The sequence below is a fragment of the Salvia splendens genome, chromosome 4 (assembly GCF_004379255.2).
Source record: "Salvia splendens isolate huo1 chromosome 4, SspV2, whole genome shotgun sequence".
Lineage (NCBI taxonomy): Eukaryota > Viridiplantae > Streptophyta > Magnoliopsida > Lamiales > Lamiaceae > Salvia > Salvia splendens.
Window position 1 is genome coordinate 5,229,947 of NC_056035.1, and position 27,159 is coordinate 5,257,105.

The following is a 27,159-nucleotide window of genomic DNA, read 5'->3' on the forward strand; positions in this document are numbered from 1 at the left end:
TAATAAATTCAAACAAAAACTACACTTCTTAATATATGAATCTAGAACCAATAACAAGTTGGCAAATCATCGAAAATTTTGGTATCTAACAAAAATAAATTTATTTAGGACTAATAATTATTGTACATTTTTAGAGTGTCTAATAAATACATATACCCTAAAGGCTACAAGTGTCCGGCTCTGAATTTTTGTAGAATCAATTAAAATGTTAAAATCACAAAGGGTAAATTTTAGATGTAAGATATAAAGAGACAAGGCATTCCAGATCTTCATTCTCGTGAAATTCAAAACAGATGGGGCCAATTCAAAACAGGTACTAGTATAAAAAAAGTTTATAAATTTTGATTACTTCCAATAAATTTTAAAATAAATTTGTTATATACCCCCTCCATCCCTCAAGAATATGCAATCTTTCCTTTTTAGTCCGTCCCACAAAAATATGCATTTTTTAATTTTGGAAAGTCTTCTCTCTAATGAGATGAAACTCATTCTGCAATAATAATACTTTATTTACTTTTTCTCTCTACCTCTCTCTTACTTCACCAATTTTACATTAAAACTCGTGCCGACCCCAAAATGCATATTATTTAGGGACGGAGGGAGTAAAAGAATAAAATTGTGATCGTGGATCATGAATGAATTTATTATTCAACATACATAAATTTGGTGGGAAATTGTATATATTCAACAAACAAAAAACTCGTGACGTTTGGAATTTGAACCATGATTCACGAATTTATCAATAAGATTATAAATTTACCAGAAATCTTTATGATCCAAAAAGATGTAGTAAATGATTTTTAATTTAATAGTTTAAGAATCGTTTGTTTGTAGAATAACTGAACCCCGTATTTATATGTATTGATGTACATGGTCTTGTTAGATTGAAATTTTTGGACTTAATTGAGAATTAAGATGTATTTTCAGCCACTTATTAATTGAGAATCCCGGCCGAAAAGAGTATAGGAACTACAGTGGAAAAGGCTTTAGGCAAGAATATTGGTAATTTGGTATTAGGCATGATTCAGGAAGCTTCCGAAAAGAAGAATCCCACATCGGCTGAGGCCATCCACAATAGGAATAGTCCAGCTATAGTCTAGCCACAAACTTCTCCTGCCACATCATCAACACTAAAAATCCTCCTGCCACATCATCAAGACAAGCAAATAGCCCAGCCATAGCCTAGCCACATCACTAATAACAATTATATAAAAATGAAATAATTAACAATCACACAATATACGGAATTTAATTTACGAGACATATACGAGAAACATTAATAATACTATTAAAATTTTAAAAAGTACAATAATTTTTAAAAAGTACAATAATTTAAAAAAATTACAATAATTAAAAAAAAGTACAATAATTCACTCATCGCCTTCGTCGTCGTCTACTCCGTCGTTGTCGCCACCCTGGCCTCCGCCTCCGTCGCCACATCCTCTACTCCCGCCGGTCTCCCTCCGTGCCGCCTCCAACTCGTCATGCATGCTCATGAGAAGAGTTTACCACGGGGTCCACCGCCGCCCGCCATTCGGCCATCGTCTTGACCATCTGATTGCGCGTTTGTTGACGTGCGAAGAATTTGAGATCCGCTGTGAATTGGCCAAGGGGGGATGCCGACTGGACCTCCTGTGAACCCCCGGCTGCCCCCCTCGCCTCCCGTTGAGCCCGCTTGTGCCCAACCGGGCGAGTTCGGCGAGGGAACGAACGAGGGGTCGGGACCTCCTGAGCCCGCTTGTACCACCTCCCACGGGTACCGGGGGAGTTTGAGACCTGCTCGTCACTGGAATACCTTTGTTGGTGTTCTCCATTTCTCGGTGTTGATCTTGTGCAGAAAGTAAGATAGAGAGAGTACTCGTTAAAACAAGTGGTGCGAATGAAAATGACGTGCAAACCGAGTATATATAGTGTTTCGAAAAAAAAATCCGCTCGGCGGTGCGCTAGGCGATCCGGGCGCTGCAATAGCGCCGAGCGGATCGCCCAGCGCACCGCCTAGCGCCGCGAAACCGCCGAGCGCTCGGCGGTTTTTAATTTCGAAATCCGGTGGGCGGTTGCAATGGACTGCCTAGCGGACCGCCTAGCGCCGTTGCTCGGCTAGGCGGTGCGCTAGGCGCCATTGCGGATGGCCTGATAGACACAAGAGGCATAACCATAATCCTTATAAATATTGATAATTGTTGAGTCTGGTAAGTTGCAAGCTTCGGGTGCGGGTATCGGGATACCCGCAATGCCTGCGGGTCAGGTTTCGGGTAGTAAAATTTTAAAATTTTAGGGTTGGGTACCCGCATAATCGGGTGCGAATACCCGCAGGTACCCGTTTCGACACCCTTAGTTATTTATGCCAACTATTATGTCAATAGCAACATTTTACAAATAATTAATGTCAACAACAAATATTTTCATGTCAACGACCTATATTATTTATGTCAACAACATCGTTTTACATATAATTCATATCAACGACAATGTTTTACATATAATTTATGTCAACAACATTTTTCATAAAATTTATATCAACGACCTATATAATTCATGACAACAACAAACGTTATTATGTCAACGAGCTATATAATTCAGGTTAAGAATAAACATTTTCATGTCAACGACCTATATAATTAATGTCAACAACAACGTTTTACATATAATTAATGTCAACAACAACATTTTAAGTCTAAATTATGTCAATAACAACATTTTATATATAATTGATATTGTATATATGTAGTTGACATGGATTATATATGTAATTGACATGGATTGTACATATAGTTGACATTCCATGTGTGTAGTTGATATAAATTTTATATGTAGTTGACATGAATTATATATATAGTTGACATTGTTTTCGTACTCAACAACAAACATTTTCATGTCAACAACTTATATAATTTATGTCAACGATAATATTTTAGGCAATATTTCATGTCAACAACCTTATTTACACAACTCACAAATTCCAACAACACAATCGAATTAAAAGCTGCATCCATATATTTCACAAATTAATCGTGATTGTTGGACATCAAATAAATCGCCTTCTCAAATTCATCTACATATTTCAAAATTCATCTACAAGTTCAAAGTGGAACCCACAAACCTAAAACCGAGAAGAAATAGGAGAGATTTCGATTTAAATCAGAGACAAAATCCTGTGAATGCTGAGGAATCGTTGAAATCCGAGAGAAATCTCACAGAAATCGCCAAAATCGCCAAATACAAGAGGGTGAAAGAAAGTGAAGAATTAAGGGGCTACTATGAATTAGCACATCAACAGAGGCTTTAGATTGGGACGGAAGCGCCGCGGTGGAGCAAGCATGACGGTGGATCACGATCTCACGGCATACAGTGGCAGCAACGGCGTGAGGAAGGCTGCGGCGGAGCAGCAATGTCAGTTCAGCGGCAATGATTGACGGATCGAACAGCGACGGGGCGGCGCTGAAGCCTTTGTGATTCGGGCAGAGACTGCGGCGGATTTGCAGCGGCGATTAGAGAAGAAGATAGGCGGAGAGCTGAGCCTTCGAGCTCGCCGACGGTGATGACGAAGTTCAGATCAGAGGGCAGAGAGAGCGTGATTGGGCACATGTGAGAGTCTGATTTATTTCGAGAAGAAGAGAGGCAGAGAAGAGAGTTGCTGCTCAAATATTTGGGAAAAAGGATGAAGAAGATTAATTAAAATATGAAATTACCATTATGCCCTTTTATAATTAATTAATATAAAAATATTTTTTATGTGGCAAATTCTGGACTACTCATTTAATAAAAATGAGTAATTGATAATGCATCTCAATTCTTAATTATGCTAAAAAATCTCAATTGATCACAACCTACATATCATATAGTAGCCAATTTGTTTATTCGATTATTCCTTTTTTAATGAATGAAATGGAATACTAGTATTATGTGACGTTTTTGGAATATTTTGGCATTTGATAGCCGTGCAATATTCAGTTGTATTTTATCTTTATATTAATGTACTTATAATTCCCAAAAGATATGTCAATGATTTTTTTACCATATAGTACTACTGTTTTATAGTCAATAGGATATAGTAATATACTACTACTTCTTTCCGTCCTATAATAGATGACACACTTGGAAAATGACCCGTGATCTTAGGAGATATTGTTGTATATGTTAAGTGGAGAGAGAAAAAAGTATATTTATATTAACGTGAGAGAAAACTTTTTCTAAGAAAAGAAATGTGACATTTTTATAGGATAAATTAAAAAGGAAAGTATGACATTTATTATGGGATGGATGGAGTAATATCTTAAATATATAATCTATTGTTTTAAATCATATGTTGACTTACACATAAATTTTAATTATTGAAATAGTATTAGTTAATTTTAAGTACAATTGGTTTCAATTGGTGGGTTATTTAGTTACTCCTCCTATTAGATATGTGAATCACTTTTACTGCTAACAAAGTAGCCTAAGTTGGATGCGAATTAAATGAAAGCGAAAAGGGGAAATTTGATGAAAAGAAGGAAAATAAAAGAGGAGCAAAAACAATATTGTTCACGGAAGTAGAAGCTGGGAATGCATGTGCAGGCAGATTCGTGCATGTGCAGCTGCTCCATCTCCGCCGTTAAAGCCTTTTCCCAGTCGCTTTCATACTCCCGCGTTTGTCAGATCTTTTTTATTTCTCTAAATTACCCTTGCCCCTGTTTATCAATGTCATTACTCATTTCCTTGTGCATGTGACAATTTCTTTTTCATTTTTTATACACATTTTAGTGAAAATTTGCTAAAAGTCTGGAATTCTATAACCGTGCATCCACCATATTCTAAAATATACCTATTTGCATCTATTTTTTATTAAAAGAAAAAACATTCAATACCTTAATTAATAATCCTACTACTAATTAAACAACAAACAAATAATGAGAGAGAAGAAGGATTGGATTAATTTGGGCGACATGAACGAGGAGAAGAAAAGAAAAGGAAATTAAATCCGGCTTCGGCGCCGGTTGAATTCAACCACATTTCGCTATACCAATCTTGGAAAATACATAAAATTGAAAAAAGACAAAAAAATATGTACAACTAACACACATTAAATATATGACTTCCAGATTTTACCAATTTTCCGAAACGCGTGTCAACTTTATGTTTATATATTTGTGTCAATCTGATGTTCATAATAAGCCATAGCTTGTTCAAAAAAATGATAGAAATGCGACAAAATTATAGTACGGAATTCTATTATTCATAATCAGCCATAGCTTGTTAAATAATTTTGATGCGCTGAATTTTTCACAGCCAAGATCAAATTAAGCAAGATAAATTATAGGTATTCAGTTACACTTATTGTGTGTTTTTTTTTAATTTTATGACGACAACATATCATTATACATGTAATAATCAAAGTATCTGACCTATATAGTCCACTTGTTGATGCATAGCTTCCCATTTGCCCAAATTGCAGAATAATAAAATAGTCTTCACCATATACTATTAGTCAACTTTCTTTCATGGTGAATTACCGTTTGGCAGGTTAATTTTGGATTTCATGTACATTTTGCAAGGACATAGAGCTGACTTCATGTCCTCAACTTGTCTAATTAAACAATTTATACATTGAAGTTTACATAACAATTTGTACATTGAAGTTTACATAATAATAACAGAAACACGTGCATATAATTACTTAGCCCACTTGGATAAATTTCTAAGTATGTTATTAAGACGATTAGACTAGAGTCAAAAAATACAATAATAACAAAGCCATCGGAGAATTAATCCATCGAAAAAAGATGTTAACCTTACTTATTAACTAGGGTTAATTTCTGAATATATCACCCAACAATTTAACAACATTTTACATATTTTTGTTATAATAAAACTACTTTCTAATATTTATATCCCAACTTCTTGCTACAATAAAAAAATTGATGTACTTCCCCCTACATAACAATCACTAAACGACGTCGGCTAGAGCTTCAAATATAAAAACTGAATGTATTAACATAGCGAGAATCACGGACGCGTTATATTAATTTAAGCACGCATGTCATTAATCACATATCATTTTCCATGCAGATTTCGTAATCTTCCCTAAATCAAGTCTGAGAAGCCATTTTCTTGATATGATTATAGTAATATCTAAATTGTCGACCATATCTTGCTTAGCTATATCATATGGAGTATTTGAATTTAAAATTAATCGACCAGACTTTATATACTTTTAATATTTGCTACGATATTTAATATACACTACAATTATTTTTTAGGCACTACTATGATATTGAAAAATCTAAAAAAGTTTTCAGTTGGTATTTAATGACACTTATTGCTTCACTAGTTATGACTTATGATGCGCCTACTCATAATAATCTACCCACACTTTCCCTCAAGCCATTTGAAATATTTCAGTAGGGGCATTCAACATTTCTTTGAAGAAGCGGATTATATTCAGTGTTATACCGCACTCCATTATCACCAGCTATCCAAAAATTCATAATAGGAATAATTTCATATTGATATTAGTAACTATTCACGATAAATTGTTCGCATTGATTTAAGTTGAGAATATTTAATATTAATTCTACAAGGTATCGACTGAAAGATATTCTGTAATCTAAGGTCTATTGATTAGTCTACGATATTGAAGAGCAATTTATTTGTTCAATTATACGTCAAACAACGAAAAACATGTTTTTTTCTGTTTATACCCTAGTATTAGCCTCAAAGTCGTAAATTTTATCGAATTCTTGTATCTTCAATGAACTTTTAAATTCGACGAAAAGGTGGTGAAGTTTGATGTTGTAGTTAATTTCCCACGTTTTAAAATTATGACCAAATCAAAATTGAGCTAATACATGCGTATGTATATAAAGACATTGGACATTGTTTTGAAATACTCCATTAAAACTGAAAAAGAGGGAAAATCCAACTTGTGAGGACTCCCAACTTTGTCATTTGGTGAAACATCAATATAAGTGAATGTTGAATTACAAAATTAATAAAATTAAAAGGTAATGTAAAATTATAGATTTGTGATTGTTCTACCATATGGGCTGGTGTTATTTGTGTAATTTATTTAGTGACCAACGTATTATTAATCGTTAAAACTAAATTATATTTGTGATGAGTGTAAGTTTATTCAAGGTAGTGTAATTAGAACCAAATGAGGTATACGAAATGTAATTTACGAGGAATGCAGGAGAATTGAGAATATATGAATAGAAAGATTATAAATATGCCACCAAATAAGGAGAAAATGATTTGCTTAGTCCTATTAATTTCAGTTATATATAACAATGAATAGATTACACGTGATCGATTGCTAATTAATTAGCAATTTAAAACTAAGATCAAATTTTAACGATTAAATTAGGAGATTATGTGGTTGATATAATGTCAAATGGATTACATTTTAAATTTAAATAATTATTAAATAAAATTAAAGGGTATTAATGTCAATTTTCTCTTATAAAAATTAATCTAAAACTTTAAATTTTTACATAACTCTCTCGGTTTAAATTATTTGTTCACAAAAATATATAAAATTAAAGGCAATTTTATAAGGATCCTAACGAGATCTCAATTGCATATGTTCCGAGGACGTTTGGATGATGAAATTTGATGATTTTTATTTCAACTTTCGTATATAAATTTTTTTAATATAATGCATGTAAAATCTCAATAAAACTGTGTTGATATTTTCGGTTATTTGGGTTGAGATTCTCATGTCACTGTGTTGATATTTGTAATACACTATGTTGATAAAAAAACATGAAAATTATGATATGATAACAGAATGACGATCTTACCACTTTGTTGATATTTTGTCTATTATTTATTGAAATTCGTAAGATTTAATCTCATCCACTCATTTTAAAATCTAAGGGTGTAGATTTGATTTTAATTTTAGATTATGATGCTATAAGCAATATAAGAAGACCCGAATAGATCAATGTAGTTTAATACACCCGTATTATAATAAATTAAAAATATTGGGTTGTGAATATCGGATTAATGATCTATACTATAAATTGGAGATTAGCTTTATATTTGCTTGGACCCCTTTCACTAGGATGACTTTAGGCTTTGAGCCCTAATGCCATATGGCACTAAATGTATATTCTCATGCATTTATAATTAATTAGCATTTAACTTAACTGGAAATGGGGGCTCTTATTTTAATTTTTATGGCTTCTGCCATATATATAGCTCTATTAAACAGGTTTTACGATCCACATTAATGATCAAACAATACGATTTGAAGACAACTAAAAAAAAACTAAATTCCATCTCAATCTTCCCTATTATACGTATATTAATATAAGTCCTTTACATTATAGTCATACACTTAACAATTATACTACTAAAAATGTTCACCATATTTATGTTAGCAATTACTACCTCCATCCCGCATTAACTCATTAACTGTTATATTTGTTTTTGTGCACTCGTTTTATAAAAATGAGAATAAATAGTTAAAGTCGAGAAATAGTAAAATAAGACAGAGAATAAGGTAGAGAAAAGTCTTCTTTACATTATTCTCTTTCTTATTTTACTATTTTCCATTTTAACGATTTATTACTCACTAGTCTCTCCGTCCCTGAAAATTTATCACATTTAATTTTCTGCACTCGTTTTGGAAAAATAATAATAAATAGTTAAAATAATGATAAGGTAAAGTGAAAGAGAGAATAATGTAGAGAAGAGTCTCCTCTATATTTTCTCGCTCTTACTTTATTCTCTTTCAACCTTAACTATTTATTATCATTTTTTCAAAACGAGTGCAGAAAATGAAATGTGAAGAATTTTAAGGGACGTAGGGAGTATCATTTTTACAAAACGAGTGCAGAAAAGTAAATGTGACAGTTAATGTGGGACGGAGGTAGTATAAATTAAATATAGTAATACAGTATATTGCAAAGTTTTTGTTATGGTTAACCGTTATCAATGTTAAAAAATTGCACGATTAGTTTTTATAACGAAAAATATACTATTAACCTTTCTGTGCTTACCCTACTAGTTAGTAGTAATATCCCTTTATCATGCCACTAATCATGGCAAGCAGTTAACCAACTTTCGAAATTTCAAAGGCACAAGGTGTATCAAAATTCCAAAATATTGAAAGAAACAATCTAGGTGACATTTCACACTGCCACTATTTTTCTTATTTGGTACTACAAAGCAGCATAATATATCAAATTAAAAGCATCTGACTAAAAATATTTGACTGTAAGCCAAATCTATGTGCAAACGCAATGCAAATTTCTAGTCTAAAAAAGAGGCTGAAAAATATTGCTGTCAAATTACTATATTAAATAAGGGGGACAAGGGAAGATAACTAGATAAATATACATATGAGGAGAAGAAACTTCTGCACCGCTACGAAAACCAAAAGTAAATTAAACCTATATCAATTTTTAGTATTTCCAAGTAATTAGTTTGTAAATAATAAATTGAATTCACATTTTAGGAAAGTGCAGAAATCAATTTTTTCAAAACAAAAAGAAATTTATACACTCATATCAAACCAAAGGAGAGAAAAGACAAGATAGAAAATGCACCTTGAGGCATATGGCCTTTTGCTATATGCACAATTTCACATGCTACGAATTGATAGATTTTAACCCTAGTTAACCATATTAAATCAAGAGAAAAGGAAATCGGTGGATATTCTCACAAGGATTAAGTTAAAACTTCTCCTATTTTTCACCTATTATCATACTCCTTGTACATTTTTTCATTTGTATACATATAAAAAAAACTCAGTTATAATTGTCACACGCAATCGATACTTGAATATTAATATATTATTTATATTTAAATTTTAAATATTTAATTATATGTTCGGATTCAGGATCCTCCGTTGGTTATATGCTTATATGGAGCAAAAGAAGGAAATGGACTAATGGTGGATTCCCTCTCAGCAAATGGCGGGATATATCTTTGCTGATCTTATGTATTTTCATCTTACTTAGAGGGAAAAAAATTAAATTTGGTGTATATGATATATTGGTGATTAAAGGGGGCAGAAAACAAATTTGGAGTGGGAGTGAATAGACCATTTTGCCTATGAGTTCGGTGGTTTAAGCCCCCAACAGTATATGGTCCCCACAGCAATAGCCTTTAAGTTCCAGTTTAGAAGCACTTTACCCCTATTTATATCGCCACTCTCCCTTCACATTTTCCTCAACTCAATTTCAATCTCCACTTCTCCTCTCTCTAGAAATCAATCAATGGCTCTGCTCGGCTTCTTCATTGCCGGATTTCTGGCAATGGCGTCGCTTGCCAATGCCTACGGCGGCGGCTGGGCTAACGCCCATGCAACCTTCTACGGAGGAAGCGACGCTTCTGGAACAATGGGTACGTTTTTCATAAATTAAATAAATTTCATTTAATTTTTATGAGCTGAACTCGAATTTGTGGAAACAGGCGGCGCGTGTGGGTACGGGAATCTGTACAGCCAGGGCTACGGTACAAACACTGCAGCGCTGAGTACTGCTCTGTTCAACAACGGCCTGAGCTGCGGGTCCTGCTATGAGATCCGGTGCGCCGGCGACAGGCGGTCGTGCCTGCCAGGTTCGATTCTGGTCACGGCGACCAATTTCTGCCCCCCAAACAACGCCCTACCCAACAATGCCGGCGGGTGGTGCAACCCTCCCCTCCACCACTTCGACCTCTCTCAGCCCGTCTTCCAACACATTGCTCAGTACCGCGCCGGCATTGTCCCCGTTGCCTACCGCCGGTAACATTTTTTTCCTTTTTATTTTAGTTTTACGATTAATTTCTCCTTTAATTGCGTCTTGCTTTTTGTTGTGTTTCATGACTCGCCTTAATGGCTTGATGTAAAACAGTGGAATATTACTCGAGTTTCCAATAATTTTAACAGAAATTGTGGAGTTAGTTAGGAACCAATTAAGTTTTTACATGTAGGCCCCTCAGATGTATGGAAATACTAAATTTACCCAACGGCCCATGTGACAAAGTACAATAATTAATTATTTTATTTGAAATTGAAACAATAGTTTATTTACAATTTTGTACATGATGTTGAATGTTGCAGTGTAGCATGCCGTAGAAGGGGTGGAATTAGGTTCACCGTCAATGGGCACTCCTTCTTCAACCTAGTGCTTATCACCAACGTCGGCGGCGCCGGGGACGTGCACTCGGTGTCGATCAAGGGGTCGAGGACCGGGTGGCAGGCAATGTCAAGGAACTGGGGCCAGAACTGGCAGAGCAACAGCAACCTCAACGGCCAGAGCCTCTCCTTCAAGGTCACCACCAGCGACGGCCGCACCCTAATCTCTAACAACGCGGCTCCTGCCGGGTGGTCCTTTGGCCAGACCTACTCCGGGGCTCAATTCCGTTGAAATTATCTAAGGATTATTAATGAATTTTATATTTATAATATATGGCCACACCTAAGTTAGGATGCTAGTGTTATTATAAGATAAAGTAGTAAGCGTGAGTAGAAAAAGAAATAGAAGGGGCTAATTTTAAATGGTCCTTGTCTTTTTGGGGTTGAAATGAGAATCACGTATTTGTGGGGGTGGGATTCTCTTTCTTGCTCTTGACTTGAGGCTATTGTTTTGGGGATTTTATTTTTATTTTTATTTTTATTTTTTTAATTTTGCTTTCTTGATGGGAACTATTTTACTGTCGCTTGAAAGGCAGAAGATGGCTGAGGTGGATATATTACCACCCGCTTCCTATTCAAGGCTTATATTACTATTTTTGTCTTGTTTTGAAGATCAATATGTAATTAAATTTTAATGAAATGGCTTGTTTCTTGTTACACGTCTATTTTCATCTGTTGAATTTTATTTGAACGACTTAATATAACCGGCTATTTTGAAAATGGTAAAATAATGATAATGAATTCAATGTTTGGATTTTGGAGGCTCTTTAATGTCGAGTACGTACAATTAATTGAGCTTTTACTGGGCTTGGACCTAAACTACATTAACATTAATAGGCCCAACTTTGCCCGGCTATAAAATACATATAGTGTCGGCGCCCTGTTTAGCGAAAAAAACAGGTTATGAATTTAATAATTACAGAAAAGAAAAGATCACCAAGAACTACAATTTGCATCAATGAATAATAGGGTTATGCAAATTTATATGAAACTCCAACATAAAGAGTAAAGACTATGGAATGAAGAATATATATATATATATATCCAAAATTAGTAATCAATTACTACTACCGACATCACCCACACACATAGGGATGAAGAATTATGTGTTGGATGACATAGAAACTATTTTACACCTTAAGCTTGTAAAGATAACCGTTTAATTCATCCTTTTGAAGATTGATTTGCGATCTAAGGTTTAAATCCATTGCTCATGAAAAATTTGCTCCTCCGCCCCACGATAATCCGATTATATTTCATCCCACAGTCATTTCCATTTCAGTAAAATAAATAGAACATTTACTTTTTTCTCATTTCTACTTTATTTTTCTCGACTTATTCTTTTAACATCATTTTCTTAAATTAGTGTTCAAATAATATGTCGTACTTGTAACCCTACAAGATAGGAGTACTATTTTTTATCTGATGATTTTTCATGACAAATACATAATGTTTCATAGCAAATTCAAGTATTTCATTAGAAATTAATTTATACTCGGGACAAAATGAAAAAATACTACACCTATACTATAACCCTTAAGCTTGCTACATCTGACCATTTTCTCCTGAAATTTTATTCCACAACTTGGCCTTTTATTACTCGAATTAAAATACTCCAAATTAAAGCAGATCTAACAAGTTCACCAAAACTAAATGATTAATTAAATTAAAGGTAGTGAAATATATACCTAGACTGGTCTTGGATATACAAATACTATTGTTGGAGTTTGGACAAAACACTCTAGTCAAACAGAAACTTCTGTTAAAGAGGAATAATATAATGTATTATTCTTGTATTTCCAATAGACTACACTACAGGAGTATATTAACGTCCTTGAAGAAAATAGAATAAGTTTTGAACAGTAGTTGAATTCTTAAACAAATTAGATCATCTTCAACCAGACCAATTACGATTTGTACTCGGATTCACCTTACTATAGCAGTAATTATCCATCACTAATATTATGAAAATACCGTATCGAATTTTATAAAATTCGTGGTCAATTATATGCAAAGAAACATCAATTCATTGTAATTTGAATAAAATTTGGTATTAATTGGTACGTAGCCATATGGGTCGAAATTCGAGACCATGACCAGCCACAACGTGTTCTCATTACATATAGATAACAATGTATCGATATGATCACTCTTTGGCCTTATTTACTTTAATAATTGTTTCACTTTTTCATTATGTATGTGAAAATCATATACTACTAAATTTTTTTAATTTGACATCGCTACCATATATAGCCTCGTTGATATGAATGGTGTATACATTTCATTCGCGTTCTCTAATAAGTGGAGGAGTACTCCTTTGGTGATTGCATGTAGTATTATTTTTTGACTACTTGTTTAGTTAGTACTGCAAAAACACAAAAAAGGAGATTGATTACAGATATGATCGTGTATGTGTCGGCTAATTTGGACAGTGACACCTACATGAGGCTAAAATATTAATCTCATGTCCACCACATAAATAATTTGGCTACAGTACAAAAAAAAAAGAAAACTTGAAAACGCGTGGAATTCTATTTCTTATCTATATTTGAAAAGTTTTTTTCTTAGTACTGTACTCTCTCCGTCCCAACTTAAGATTCATATTTTGTCGTTTATATTCGTCCCAATTTAAGAGTCTTAGAGCATTCCCAACGGTGAGCAGCAGCTCACCGTCCGTCCTTACCGCTGGCAAGGACGCGCTCCGCCACCATTGCGCTCTTGCCGCTGGCAGGGCGCTGCTCTATGCATAGAGCACGTCCGTGCCAGCGGCAAGAGCACAGCGCGTCGACGTGGCAGCTTCCGATTGGCCCGTTGATTTATCATTTTTTATTTATTTTTTAAAAAAAATCGAAAAAATCTGAAAAATTCAAAATTAATAAAAAATATTGTCTCACTTCCTAATAAAATATATCCATTTTTTCCACACTTTTAATTTATTTTTTTCATTATTTTTACCCCAAAATTCATACTTTCATCTATAAATACTCTCATTTCAAACACAAAAAATGACACTATACTAAACAACTCTCTCAATCTCAATTTTTAGGATTTTAATTATGTAATTTTTAATTTTTAGGAGTTTAATTATGTAATTTTTAATTTTTAGTATTTTAATTATGTAATTTTTAATTTTTAGGATTTTAATTATGTCTTTTTTATTTTATTTGAAATTTGTAATATTTATTGTGGTTTTTTAATGAATTTTAGTATTATGGAAATGTTATTGTTTAATTGAATTTTAAATTAATTGTGCTCGTCCTTGCGGAAGAGCACAGTTGTGGGTGTTGTGCTCTTGCCAGAGAGCAGGCATGAATAGTACCGTCCGGGCCCACAACCGTGCCGCTGGCAAGAGCACGGTTGTGGATGCTCTTATGTCTCTTTTACCATAAATGGTAAGTAGCACCACATTCCACCAACTTATTTCTCTCACATTTTTATTTTATATATAAGTGAGACTTAGATTTTTATTTCACTTTTACCATAAATGATAAGTAGCCCAACATTCCACCAACTTATTTCACTCACATTTTATTATAAAAGTAATGTATATAAGTGAGACTCATATTCCACTAACTTATTCAACTCACTTTTTTTTACATTTCTTAAAACCCGTGCTCTAACTAATTAGGACTCTTAAGTTGGGACGGAAGGAGTATTTTTTTTAGATTTATCCAAAATTATTTAATTTTAGTAATTTTTTATTTTGTATACACCCTCCGTCCACAATTACAAGTCCTGACACAAATAATAAGAAATACTTATAGTAGAAAGTTGATAGGAAAAGGCTAATGAAATATTAATTCTACTTTTATATAGTAGTATTAATTTTATAATGAAACGTGATTGAAATAAAGTTGATGAAATATAGGATTCATTACTAAAAATGATAAAACGTAAATGAGATTTTTGTTTATGACCAAATGAAAATAGCAAAATGGAAAGTTTGGTGGATGTGGAAGTTAGATAAAATATAAGTAGTTATTCGTAATTACTGTCCATTAAGAAAAGAGTGATGATAAATAACCAAATTTTATACCACCAAAATAAGATTATATTAGTAATTTTGATGTATTAATTATATATTAAAATAATAACTATAGTTAGTGGAAAAGTTAAAAAGACTTTATTAGTCTTAGGACTCATTTTCAATTTTTTATTTTTTATTTGAATTATCTATCTATTGTTTTTCAAATTTGAATTAAAATATCATTAATTATATTTTATGTTCCAAAAAATTAAAAAAAATTATATACACATCATTAATATGTGATCATAATATTATGCACATTCCATACATATATTTTAATTAAATACATAAATACACTAATTTTTTTCTCAAATAAACTAGTTTTTGACTATACAAAATTTGGTGACGTCAATTTATTGTTAAGAAAAGACCTTGAGTGAAATGGGTGAAGCAGAGCATTCAACTCCTTGGAAAGTGAAATCCATAAAAAAGGTGAAGTCAAATGAAAGCGTAGTCTTCAACTCTGAGCCATGCCTCTATCGAGTCTCGAGCCCCGCGACTCGCTACAATCTAAACCTTCTCACACCTGTATATGCTTAATTATGATATTCCTTGTGTCCGGTGTAAATATAAGATTTTTTTATTATTATTTGGACTTAGAGCGTCCACATTGGGGGAGCCGCGGCCTCCTACTGCAGAGAGCCGAGAGACGCGGCTAAGGGCCGAGATCCGAGAGAGAGCCGCGGCCCTCCACTGCAGCAGGCCACATTTCGCGGTTGGGCCGCGATATAATTTTTTTTTTTTTTTAATTTTCAAAATTATTTTATAAATATTACTTCCATTTCCATTTTTTTCACTCCATTTTACACTTCCAATCCCCAATTCAAACACCACTCTTTCCAATCTATTTCAATTCAACTTTTGAATTATGGATTCCGACGATGAACAGTTTCAAGAAGTGGTAGATCTGGAGTTCCAAAACCTTGTTGCAGTGGTGCAACGTGAAGCTGACGAGGCGGAGGCGGCGGTGGCGGTCCCTCGGCTGTTCTATCATCTGCGGTATATCGACCGTGACCTTGCCGGGGCTGACCGCCGGTTGATGGAAGACTATTTCAACGAGAACGCCCGTTATCTGCCAGAAATTTTCCGTCGGCGATTCAGAATGTCGCAAAATCTCTTCGTCCATATAGCGACCTGTTTGGCGCAGCGGTTCAAGTGCTTCAACTTGCGATATGATGCCACCGGCCGACACGGCTTGTCGACATACCAGAAGTGTGCGGTGGCAATTAGGCAGCTTGCCTATGCCGGGCCCGCCGACATGTTCGACGAATACCTACAAATGGGCGAAACGATTGCCCTACAGACGTTGAGGCAGTTTTGTAGGGGCATTAAGGATATCTTCAAAGGGGAGTATCTACGGAAGCCAACGACCGATGATTGCCAACAACTGATTGATATGCACGGGACGGTACATCATTTTCCAGGGATGTTGGGGAGCATCGATTGCATGCACTGGGAGTGGCGGAACTGCCCGGTGGCTTGGAATGGGCAGTTCACTTCTGGTTTCAAAGGCCGACACCCGTCGATGATCCTGGAAGCCATTGCTGATTATCGCTTGCGAATCTGGCATGCGTATTTTGGGGTCGCTGGGTCGAACAACGACATCAACGTTCTACGCTCGTCCCACCTGTTCAATGACGAGAGCCAGGGTGAGGGTCCGCAAGTTAGATTCATGGCCAACGGCACGCATTACAATATGGGATACTATTTGGCCGATGGGATATACCCTCGCTGGCCCGTGTTTGTGAAGTCGATCCGACAACCCGTTGGGCCGAAGCAAACCTACTTCGCGAAAAAACAAGAGGGTGCTAGGAAGGATGTTGAGCGAGCTTTAGGTTATGATTTTTTTTTATTCCAAATTATTTTATTTTAATTAAAATTATAAATATAATAAATTGTAGTCTAATAAAATTTATTGAACTTAAATTAAAAATATCATTTAAAAAGGCAATCAAATTATTTTTTTTAGAGAGCCACATTTCGTGGCTCTCTTTGTTTTTGTTTAGTTTTGTTAATTACCATTGCGGAGGGCCATAAGAGAGCCACAAATGGTGGCCGGGCCAACTTTGGTTGCCTTCAAGGGCCACCATTGTGGACACTCTTATTAAAAAGGGATTAAATTAGCGATATTGATATTTCTATTTTAAAAAATGCGTCCATCAAAATGAGATATCTAAAACAAAAATATGCATGTAGAGTGAAACAGATCTCCACTAATTTCACAATACAATATATGCAATTATAATCGCATAAAACGTAGAAAAATATGCAACGAACTTTTGAGGTAGCATAAATCAAAGTGGAGTGAATGAGAACGATGATAAAAAAAATGGTCAGCATATAGAGGTAAGTAAAATAAAAATGTAGGAATATTTATTTCTTTAGCAACTCCAAATTCTAAAACAACCAATGAGAATCATCCTCCTCATTTAAATTCACGAACTATAGTTGAAATAAGGCCTTCATATCCCAAACTTAATGAAGCCCATTTAGCATTTTCACCAATCAGCCTCTTTTTTTGTCAGTTAAAAATGAATGTAACACACCAATTTTGAGGCCCACCTATTCCAACTGGTTTAGTAATATTTTAAGCCCAACACCTTGTAGCCCAATCCGTAAGCTACCTTTTATTTGAATGTTCGAATTAGAGAAAAAAAAGCCATTTCGCTGAAAATGATAGTACTGCAAATCGCCATCCTTCCAAAACTTAAAAATACCCAAAATAACCTCAAAACTCTGCTTCCCACCACCGCTGTCGCCGTCGCCGTCGCCGCCGACCCCGGCTTGAGATTCAGGCAGAAGGTAAGATATCTCCAATTCCTGAGAGTAAATCCCACAAAAGCCCTCCACAAAAATCCTAATCTCCGTTCTGCCCCTATTTCCACTCTCCTCTCCGTCACCCAATGCCTCTCATCCATGGGCGTCGAGCTCGCCTCTGCCGGCCGCATTCTGGACATGTACCCGCAGCTTCTCACCGCCGATCCTTACGCGGATATATACCCAATTTTCGATTTTCTAATCAACGTTGTCCGAATTCCATTTCCCGATATCAGGAAGGCAATAATTCGATGCCCTAGGCTCCTTGTTTCCGATCCGGATACTCAGTTGAGGCCGGCGTTTCAGTTCCTGACTGAATTGGGGTTTTCGGGATCAAATAGATTGACCGCTCAGACCACGATGTTACTGGTTTCTAGCGTCGAGTTTACTTTGATGCCCAAGATTGATTTTTTGGTGGGGCTAGGGTTTGCTTACGATGAAGTAAGGAATATGGTGCTGAGGTCGCCGGGGCTGTTGACATTTAGTCTGGAGAATAATTACGTGCCCAAGGTGGAGTATTTCTTGAAGGAAATGAATGGGGATTTGGTTGAAATTAAGCGTTTTCCGCAGTATTTTTCGTTTAGCTTGGAGAAGAAGATTAAGCCGCGCCACAGGCTTTTGATGGAGCATGGATTTTCTATGCCGTTGTCGGATATGTTGAAGGTTAGTGATGGGGAGTTCAATGCGCGGTTGATTGAGAGGCGACTGCAGATGGTGGAAATCAGATCATCCTAGCTTTATGTAAGTTGCCACTCTTTCACATTTGTATATGATATGATTGTTTTGAGGTTGATTATTTGACTGTTTATAGATGAAAATGTCAATTCTTGTCAAATTTTGCAATGTGCCCAGAGCTTTAGCCTCACATACTGAAGTTAAAATTCCACAAGTTTGGTTATCGTGTTGTCCTTCGTGTTTATGTTATATATGCATTGGTAGGGACTAGGGAGTGTTGAATTTTACTGTTTTCGCGATGAGTTTGTTAACATAGTACTGTACTACTTTGCATCTTGCTGCATTCGTTGGTGAATTGTTGTCTCTAATGAAGCAAATGTGAAAATATAGATAGAGTATTGGATGTAGGATTGTACCAATTTGATTGTAGTGATTTCTGTCTTGGTGGTGTAGTTTGTATACACTCTGACTCAAGCTATAGATTGTACTTTATAGTGTGTTGCAAACGAAAATGCACATCGTAATCTATCTCTAGCTCGGTATTCTCTTCCTTATTATCTTGTCATTTTTAAGTACACAATCCATTCCCAGTCTTGATTTATCCGGTACTGGAGGCTTAGCCCCAGCAGCTATTGTAAGACATGTTCATCTGCTTGATAACCATCTCTGCTCCAACAAAGTGGGGATGAGCAGATGCGCGGGTGTGTGAGCACCCACTCTCCAGCCTTTGCTCTAGTATATTCATTTCAACTTCTTTAGTGCGGTAACCTTCAGGTGACTGGAAAACGGAGAGACTTGATGTACATCAACTGATAACTTCTGGAAATCTTAATAACCTTGAGTCCACTTTACTTCATTTTTATCCCATTCCACATGCTCTAGTTTCTCATGGCATGATGGCAATAGGTTCAAACAAATCCTTCATTTTACGAACGCAGAATGTAATGATATATCAAGTGATGTTGCCTATTATCCCTCTTCAGTTTATAAACCCCTGTTCTCAATTGTAATGATCCAATTACTGCTGAAGTTTGAAGTATGGATAGTTTGTCTTAAGGCAACAGATAAGCATAAACCCCTATGTTACTGAATCATCAACTAATAAGAGCATCCACAACGACGGCCGTCCCGGCGGCCGTCCGCCATTAGGCATCAGGGAGGCGGACGCGGACGTGCGATGCGGACACCGGAGTTCCGCGGCATTCCAGGGACGTCCGTCGTGACGTCCGCCATTGCGGTGACACGACGGACGTCCCGGCGGACGTCCCGGTTTTTTATTTTAAAAAAAAAACTCTATATATACGGCTCGTTGAACTTTATTTCATTCACACCACTTGTTTTAACGAGTTTCTCTCTCTCTCTACTTTCATTTCTTTTGAAGATAATGGAGCACTTCGATAGTGATTCCCCCGTCACGAGCGAGTCACAAACGCCGACTTTTTCCGTTAGAGTTGGGGGAAATGCCGGCAGGAGTGCACCGATGTCCGGGGTGATGCCCGGGTACTACAATATGTACCCCCCTTGGTGTGGGATGATGCCCCAAATGCCCGGGATGAGTGCCGCGATGCTCCGGATGATGCAGGGCATGCCTGCCGCTATGGGGGGAGCGGGTCCCCCAATCACCTGGGGACAATGTCTATCGCCCCTACATGAATCTATTGTCGGGTGATTCCCACCAGAGTATTCATCTGAAGACTCAGTTCACCGGCGTCGAGACTTTCTCTTTTGAGGAGTTGGGGCTATCTCCGGTTAGGGATTCTCCCACTGAGATGCCATCGGCGACATGGAGGACGAGGAGTGAGACGGGGGCCGCATTTGTCGAAGCTGTATGTTATTTTTTTAACTATGTATTTTTTAATAATTATGTATATTTTTGTTTTAAATAAAGTGGTTGCATTTTCTCCGTATTTGTGTCGAAATTTTAATTCCATAAATTGTTTAATTTGGTGAATTTGTGAATTTTTATTATTGTGGGAAGTCCGTCGGGATGTCCTTGGGGATGTCCGCCATTGTGCAGTGGGATGTCCTTATGACGTGACAGAAGGTATTTTTTAGAAGTCCGTCGAGACGTCCGCCGGGACATCCGCACCACTATGGATGCTCTAAAAGCACCACTGTACAAAAGGCATAAAGCTCCATGAAAGCTTGACATTGCCTCTTTCCTCTTTAAATGCATTCAGTTACGGGAATGGATCCCCTGCTGTGCTCCCCACCACAGCAGGGGTGCTGCGCTCTCACAGTGCAATAAAAAAACAAAATTTAATTAATATTTTAATATTTTATTTTATTAATATTTAATTGTGAAGTGAGAGGCACAGCACCCTGCTGTGGTGGGGAGCACAGCAGGGGATCGATCCCCTTCAGTTACTGCCCTACATGCTGTGAAACTGCCTAGTCAATACTATAATTGGCATATTTCACAATTCTGTTTGAAAAGTTTTTTTTACCCCATATGCTATTATAATAAATGTATTAGTTCCAATAAATATGTAAATGTGATGTGTTTGAAAATAAGATGATAGTATAACAGAATTCAGAAGGCTATAATGCTGTAAAAGAGACAGGCTTTATTTATTGCTGTACAAGATGTTTAATCACTTTGCTGCATGAATCAGATTTTCAGTTACTGTGGACATTGTGCCACCTCCTCTCTGAGATACTGATAATTGCTAATTGCTAATTGATTCAATCTCATTGGATTTCTACACATATACATTCATTACTGATAATTGCTAATTCAATCTCATTGGATTTCTACACATATACATTCATTAGAGCATCAGCAGTGGCGCGGAGCTCCCAGCGGAATTCCTCGCGGAATTCCTAAAAACACCTCCTGCCATGTCATACGGACTTCCCACTGCACAGTTGCGGAATTCCCTGCGGAATTCCCAACGGACTTCCCACAATAATGCAATAAACGGGAATTCCGCGGGAATCAACGCAATGGCGGACGCCCGCACGGAATTCCCCGCGGAACGCCGCAGAACTGCGAATTCCTCGACGGAATTCCGTATCCGTGCATACCACGCACAATGGCGGACGTTCGCCATGGAATTCCCGCACGCCGGTGGGAATTCCGCGGTGACGTCCGCTATTGCTGATGCTCTTACAAGTAAATGGGATTCAGTCCATGGTAAGAAGTTTATTATCACCAATGTTGTAACTGTGTGATTGTAATGGCCACGTGCTAATTTGCCTCAACTATATAAAATCATGTTGACCTACGAAACACATGTCTCTTTTTACAATACTTTAAGCGCGGTAATTATGCGATCCCTATACTGATTTGCACGATCAGAGACTAATGTAAATCTAGAAAAATAGGGGAAACGAGCAAGGTCCGAATAAGAATGAGTATCGTTCATTTATTTCGTCAAGTATATAATACAAAGTATCTTTAGTACTACAAACTATGCCTTAATCTACCCAAGAAAGGATAAAGGAGAATAGTTTAGATGTAACAGTTTAGATGTAACACAAAATCTATTACAAATGCACTAAAGTGACTATTTTACAAGTGGGGTAAATAATTAGAATAAAAACATGTATCCCTCATATCGAGCTGAGCTACGCCCACGTCGTGTCTTGATCGACCATCAGGCCAAAAAGAACGACCCATGTCACGAGAGGATTCCCAGCCAACTAGTGCTTGCCCATCTCTACAAAATACCAAAATGTAAACAAGTTAAATGAGTCTTTTGAACTGCCAAAAGATAACAAACAAGTGAAAGTAAGAGGCAACATTACCTTTTTTATGAAGACCAAGGGAATGCCAAATTAGGGAAGATAGATGACAACAACCCCTGCACTTCCCCAGCTCAACCGAAGGCTGCCATGGAGCCATATCAGCCTTTTAACTGCAGCAGCCTGCAGGGCACAGCCAAACCACCTCTCCACCTGCCACTGCCGAGAAAATTCAGCTACAAAATCCCTGCCATTCTAGTGCACCTACCACAAGAAACGAACTCCATAAATGAATTAAGGTACTAAGAGAATTAGCAATGGGGCGCCCTAAGGCGCGCCCACGTCAGCAGTTTTATCCTCCTACCTCCCCACCTGCAGTGGGGCGCCCTAAGGCGCTCCCTATGGCGCGCCACATCATCATTTTATTGTTTTGTTTAATTAATTTAACTGTTTTCAAATAACAAGTAACGAGTAAATAAAAACGGTCTAAATAACAAACGGCGAAGTTTTAATAAAAAAAAGTTACATCATTGAACAAATAAAAAAAAAAAACTAAGTCGAACCAATTCCCAACTTCCGACGCAGCTAATCGAGGTCGGTACACTTCTTGAAGGCCCTGTGCGTCTGCAACATCGTCCTTGCCATCAACGCTGTTGCTAACGACTCAAACGCGGTGGCCGTCTGGGTCGGGAGCTCTACCGGGACCGGAGCTTGGGTTGCAGCGGTCGACGATGATGTCGCGGTCGCCTTCCCCTTGGCCTTCGCAGCCTTGACGCCGGGAGGACGCCGGAAGGACACCGGTGTGCCGGAACTCCCTTCATCCACGTACGTCCGGTTGTGGTCAACCTGATGACTGCCGCCGCCGCTGCTCGTGTAGTCACCAACTTCGGTGACCTTCGTCCTCTTCGGCGCACCAGTGTGCAGAATTCCACCTTGAAACTTCTGCTTCTCCCTCAAGAGCGCCCAGATGGCCTCGTGCTTAAAATCGCCGTACATCGACCGGTACGACAACATCGCTTTAGTGCGCACGTCGCTCGCGCTCTCGCCGCTCACCTGTGACCGCGTGAACTTCTCGAACTCCGCCGCGTACAAGTTCACTTGCTTCTTGACTTGATCCCAGTGCTTGCGGAGTTGCTCACGCTTGCGCTTGTATGCGGTCGGCGGCTTGACCGAATTGTAGAGGTCCGCGATGCGTTCCCAGTACGCGATTTGTCGCTGGTTGTTCGCGAATATCGGATCTTCCTATATATCTACCCAACACCGAGCCAAAGTGAGAGTTTCGTCGTCGTTGTAGTTCGTACGGCCGAGGGCATACTCATCGCAATCACCGGGAGGCGGCAACTTCTGCGCCCGCTGCCGGTTCCGCTTCTTTCTGGCTGGGGCGGAAGCGGTCGCGGCGGGGTCGGGATCGGCCGCTGCGGTTGGGCGGTGCGGAGACGGCTCCATGTCAGACAACCCATACGATTCCGTACTGAAATCGGGATCGTAATGGGTGTTGGTGTCAAACGAACGATAATCGCCGGGTTCTGTACACGGCCAATGCGCCCCTGCGCTAAACTTAGGACTATTGGGGCTTGAATCCATTTCGTAGTAATTATGTAAATGTAAGTTTCGAAAATGAAATCGCGTGAAATGTTACAAATTAACGGTATTTATAAAAAAACGAAACCGCGTGCCATCGTCCGCGACCTCCACAATAGCGCGGACGATGGCCATCGTCCGCGGCCATCGTCCGCGACAGCCGCAATGGGGCGGACGATGGCCATCGTCCGCGCTATCCTCCGCGACCGAAGTATTGGGCGCGACTATCGTCCGCGCCCTATGGCGCGCACCCGCAATGGGTGCGGACGATGGATGGCGCGGACGATGCACGCCATCGGGCGTGCCATCGTCCGCCCATTGCGGATGCTCTAAGCATCCATAAGATGCGAAATGCAGTTAAAGTGCTGCAGGACAAAGCAAGGACTCATCAGCATCAGATTTCCACGAGTCCACAATCTCCCTATATAGGCAGCCCTTCATACCATCAAACTCCCTCCATACACCATCAAGAAATCCAATAACACAGCGGTAAAGTGAACAAGTAGAAACCTCAAGCACTAGGCCGTGATCTAAGGGCAGAAACCCCCCCTCCCAAGAGGTAAGGCCCTCACCCTTGCATAAATTAGGAAACATCACAGATAGCAACATCACCAATTAAAATCCATAACTGTAGAAACACTAGAGATTTTCAGCAATAGCCGATAACTCCAGAACCGATTAGAAACTCCACTCGAATGCCTTATAGGAACTTACTGGAACTAACACTATAACACTAGACGATATGCTCAAGTAATTGCAGTCACACGCTAGTTGAAGCTCATAAGAGGAACATCATAATCTGCCAAAATCTAATCTGTACTAGGGACCAATTTCGTCTAAGGAAACGTAAACTAGTGAGTAAAAGACTTAGCTGCTGCATCACGGAGGAGGGGCGGCGAAGCCGCTATCGAAGCCTACGCTTCGCTTCACGCCGAACAGTCGCCCCGATCCAGGCTCACCGGCGGTTTTTCTTCCCCGAGAGGCGACGCCTTTTAGCTCCGATGGCACCGGGACGCAGGTTCGACGGCGCCGAGACGCCGAAACGTACGACGGACGGCTGGAGGAGCCGTGGAGCGTAATTTAAGCGGCGGCGCTGGCGGCGACGCCGTGTCGCCACTGAAGGAGAGAGGAACGAGGCGGAGTCCGGCACGGTGGTGAGCGGCGATGGTGACGGAGGTGGAGACGCCGATTTCGCTCTAGGGTTACACCAATTTGGGTTTGTCCCTTGCGATTTAGGATGGAAGTGGGAGATAGTTTGGGAAGAGAGGGGTTTTCGGCATGGAATGGAGAGTGAGGGAGATGGCGCCGACGGCCGGTGCAGCGGCGTGGTTCGCCGAGACGAGAGAGAGGGCGAGACTAGGGCTGGAATTGGGAGAGAAATGAGAAAGAGAGAGAGGGGATGACGAGAGGGAGTATGTTTTCGGCTTGGGCCACTTTTTTTGGGGCCTAGAATTTGATTTAGCATTTTGGGCCAGGAAGCTTAAGTAATAAAGGAATTGGATTTTAGTTGGGCCACAATGTTATTTAAATTCGGGCCACTGCCTTAATTATTTATTTGGGCCATAAAAGATGTAGGTCAACTTAATACTTGACAAATAAATGTTTAAATTGGGCTCTTGACATCAAAAATCCAATTAACCTTTTAGTCCAAGAACTAAATTAAGGATAGAATAATAAAAAAGAAATTTGAGCATAGAGCAGGCTACTAATTAAAATACTAGTATGCCGAAAGCATCGAATTTAATTTATAGACTCTCCTAATGTTTTGGCCTAATTAAATAATGGATAGCCGTTATTTGTTTTCGCGGAAATAAAGTTTAAGATGTTTGGAATGTAATCAATGGCACGAATAATTCGGCAAATGCCCAACTAAATTAAATCGCTTGATTTAATTAATACTCAAAGATTTTATGGATTTAGGAAGAAGAAAATAAAAGTGATCACAAGTTTAGGAATGCATGCACGCTAAATAAATAATTACTTAAGCCTAATTTAAGTATATTATTTGTTTATAAAGGGGCGTCGTCGCACGACAAGTGAAAGCAAGTAGAGGAACGATCACTTGAGAGTTTAAGCAAACGAGGCGGGCTTTTCTTTCAAAACGTGATTTTATGTGAAAACGTGAACATATTTTGAATGAGTTGTCATGTCGCTTTTTATTTTATGATTACCTATCTGCTTGGCTATGCCAAACATGTTAAATCGAATTCGGGTCCCAGTAGGGCCGCAAACCCTACTCGGACGAGTGTGCACATATGGGACTGTGTGCTAGCTTCCTAGTTGGCCGGTCCAGTGACCGTCGTGGAATGTGGCCACATTCCCGGTTCACATACGATCAGATATGGTATATGATGTTTATGTGATTGCGCAATCAAATTCATGAAATGAAAAAGGACTGAGTGACTCGGGCCTTTTTAAAGAAGAACTGTTTTTGGCACTAAGTCCACTGGGAATATCAAATACTCAGCCCTGCATGTTTATTTTTCTAAAGTGCAGGTTGAAGGTGATCGAGGTGTTGAAGGTGTTGGGAGAAAACCTATGAATAAGTAGTTAAGTAGCCGAATTAATATGTCTCCATACATATTACTTCTTCTTGGAACCTTCCATTGCACGTTTAAGTATTGTCCTAGTGAACAAATGTTATTGGCCTAAATACTCTGATATTGACTTGGTTGTACCCATTTGCCTTCCAGACAAATTTCTCGAATTAAGTATTCCTTTTATGATGAGTTTATTGGTTGATGAGTTTAATTTAATTGCGAGATAACTACGCTCACTAGTACTAGGGAGTAGTGGTCGTGACAGTGATGCTACTTTGGCTATATTAGTTGGTGGTCATAAAGTGTTTAAAGAATAAAAAATGAAGTTAGTGGAAATGGAGTTGACACATATACATTTAAAGTTATTCCTTTCAACAAATGCAACACCTATAATTGTTTGTTACTAATATTGGGAATGCTTTATTAGTTTGGATTGATTGATGAATCTGTTTTATTGTTGTAAAGAGTCGCATTATTTTTTTGTAACAAAGTATATCAGAAAAATATAAAACGGAATCCATAGACACCAACTAAGTAACCCACTTCATTTATGAGGGGATACAACATAATTTCATGGAACTAGACATCTTTCGAATTCTTTAATGAATGGCAACTCTTTAGCCATCACAAAATGGACAAGTTGAGAATCCCAGAAACATGAATGCGACTATGAATCACTATCAAAGACCAACACCCCCACAACATAGAGAAGTTATGTGGTCCAA

The 27,159-nt window shown here is 38.0% G+C and overlaps 2 protein-coding genes and 1 long non-coding RNA gene across 5 annotated transcripts; 2 read left to right on the forward strand and 1 right to left on the reverse strand.

Annotated features, from left to right (window-relative positions):
* The first annotated feature begins 10,145 nt into the window (after positions 1-10,145).
* Positions 10,146-11,764, forward strand: LOC121798087 (expansin-A1-like). Its single transcript, XM_042196921.1, has 3 exons — positions 10,146-10,332; positions 10,402-10,714; positions 11,033-11,764. The coding sequence occupies exons 1-3, from the start codon at positions 10,206-10,208 to the stop codon at positions 11,337-11,339; spliced, it is 747 nt and encodes a 248-aa protein (XP_042052855.1). The 5' UTR covers positions 10,146-10,205; the 3' UTR covers positions 11,340-11,764.
* Positions 11,765-17,786: 6,022 nt separating this feature from the next.
* On the forward strand, positions 17,787-26,645 carry LOC121798085 (transcription termination factor MTEF1, chloroplastic-like). Of its 3 annotated transcripts, none has more exons than XM_042196919.1 (2): positions 17,787-18,692; positions 26,386-26,645. In XM_042196919.1, the coding sequence occupies exon 1, from the start codon at positions 17,808-17,810 to the stop codon at positions 18,684-18,686; it is 879 nt and encodes a 292-aa protein (XP_042052853.1). In that variant the 5' UTR covers positions 17,787-17,807; the 3' UTR covers positions 18,687-18,692; positions 26,386-26,645. The 3 variants fall into 3 exon arrangements, with proteins under 3 accessions (XP_042052853.1, XP_042052854.1, XP_042052852.1); XM_042196920.1 differs by having other exon boundaries at positions 26,391-26,645; XM_042196918.1 differs by lacking the exon at positions 26,386-26,645 and adding an exon at positions 20,008-20,533.
* LOC121798088 lies at positions 21,975-22,749 on the reverse strand. The gene is made up of 2 exons (XR_006050000.1): positions 22,377-22,749; positions 21,975-22,288 (listed from the first exon to the last, which is right to left on the reverse strand). It is a non-coding gene; the product is annotated as an uncharacterized LOC121798088 (long non-coding RNA).
* Positions 26,646-27,159: the final 514 nt, after the last annotated feature.

Bases quoted from the DNA above. Each gene is read 5' to 3' on its own strand.
- LOC121798085 (XM_042196919.1), top strand. From the start codon at position 17,808: ATGATAGTACTGCAAATCGCCATCCTTCCAAAACTTAAAAATACCCAA.
- LOC121798087 (XM_042196921.1), top strand. From the start codon at position 10,206: ATGGCTCTGCTCGGCTTCTTCATTGCCGGATTTCTGGCAATGGCGTCG. The intron at 10,333-10,401 runs GTACGTTTTTCA...TTGTGGAAACAG, and splicing joins CGACGCTTCTGGAACAATGG to GCGGCGCGTGTGGGTACGGG. The intron at 10,715-11,032 runs GTAACATTTTTT...TGAATGTTGCAG, and splicing joins GTCCCCGTTGCCTACCGCCG to TGTAGCATGCCGTAGAAGGG.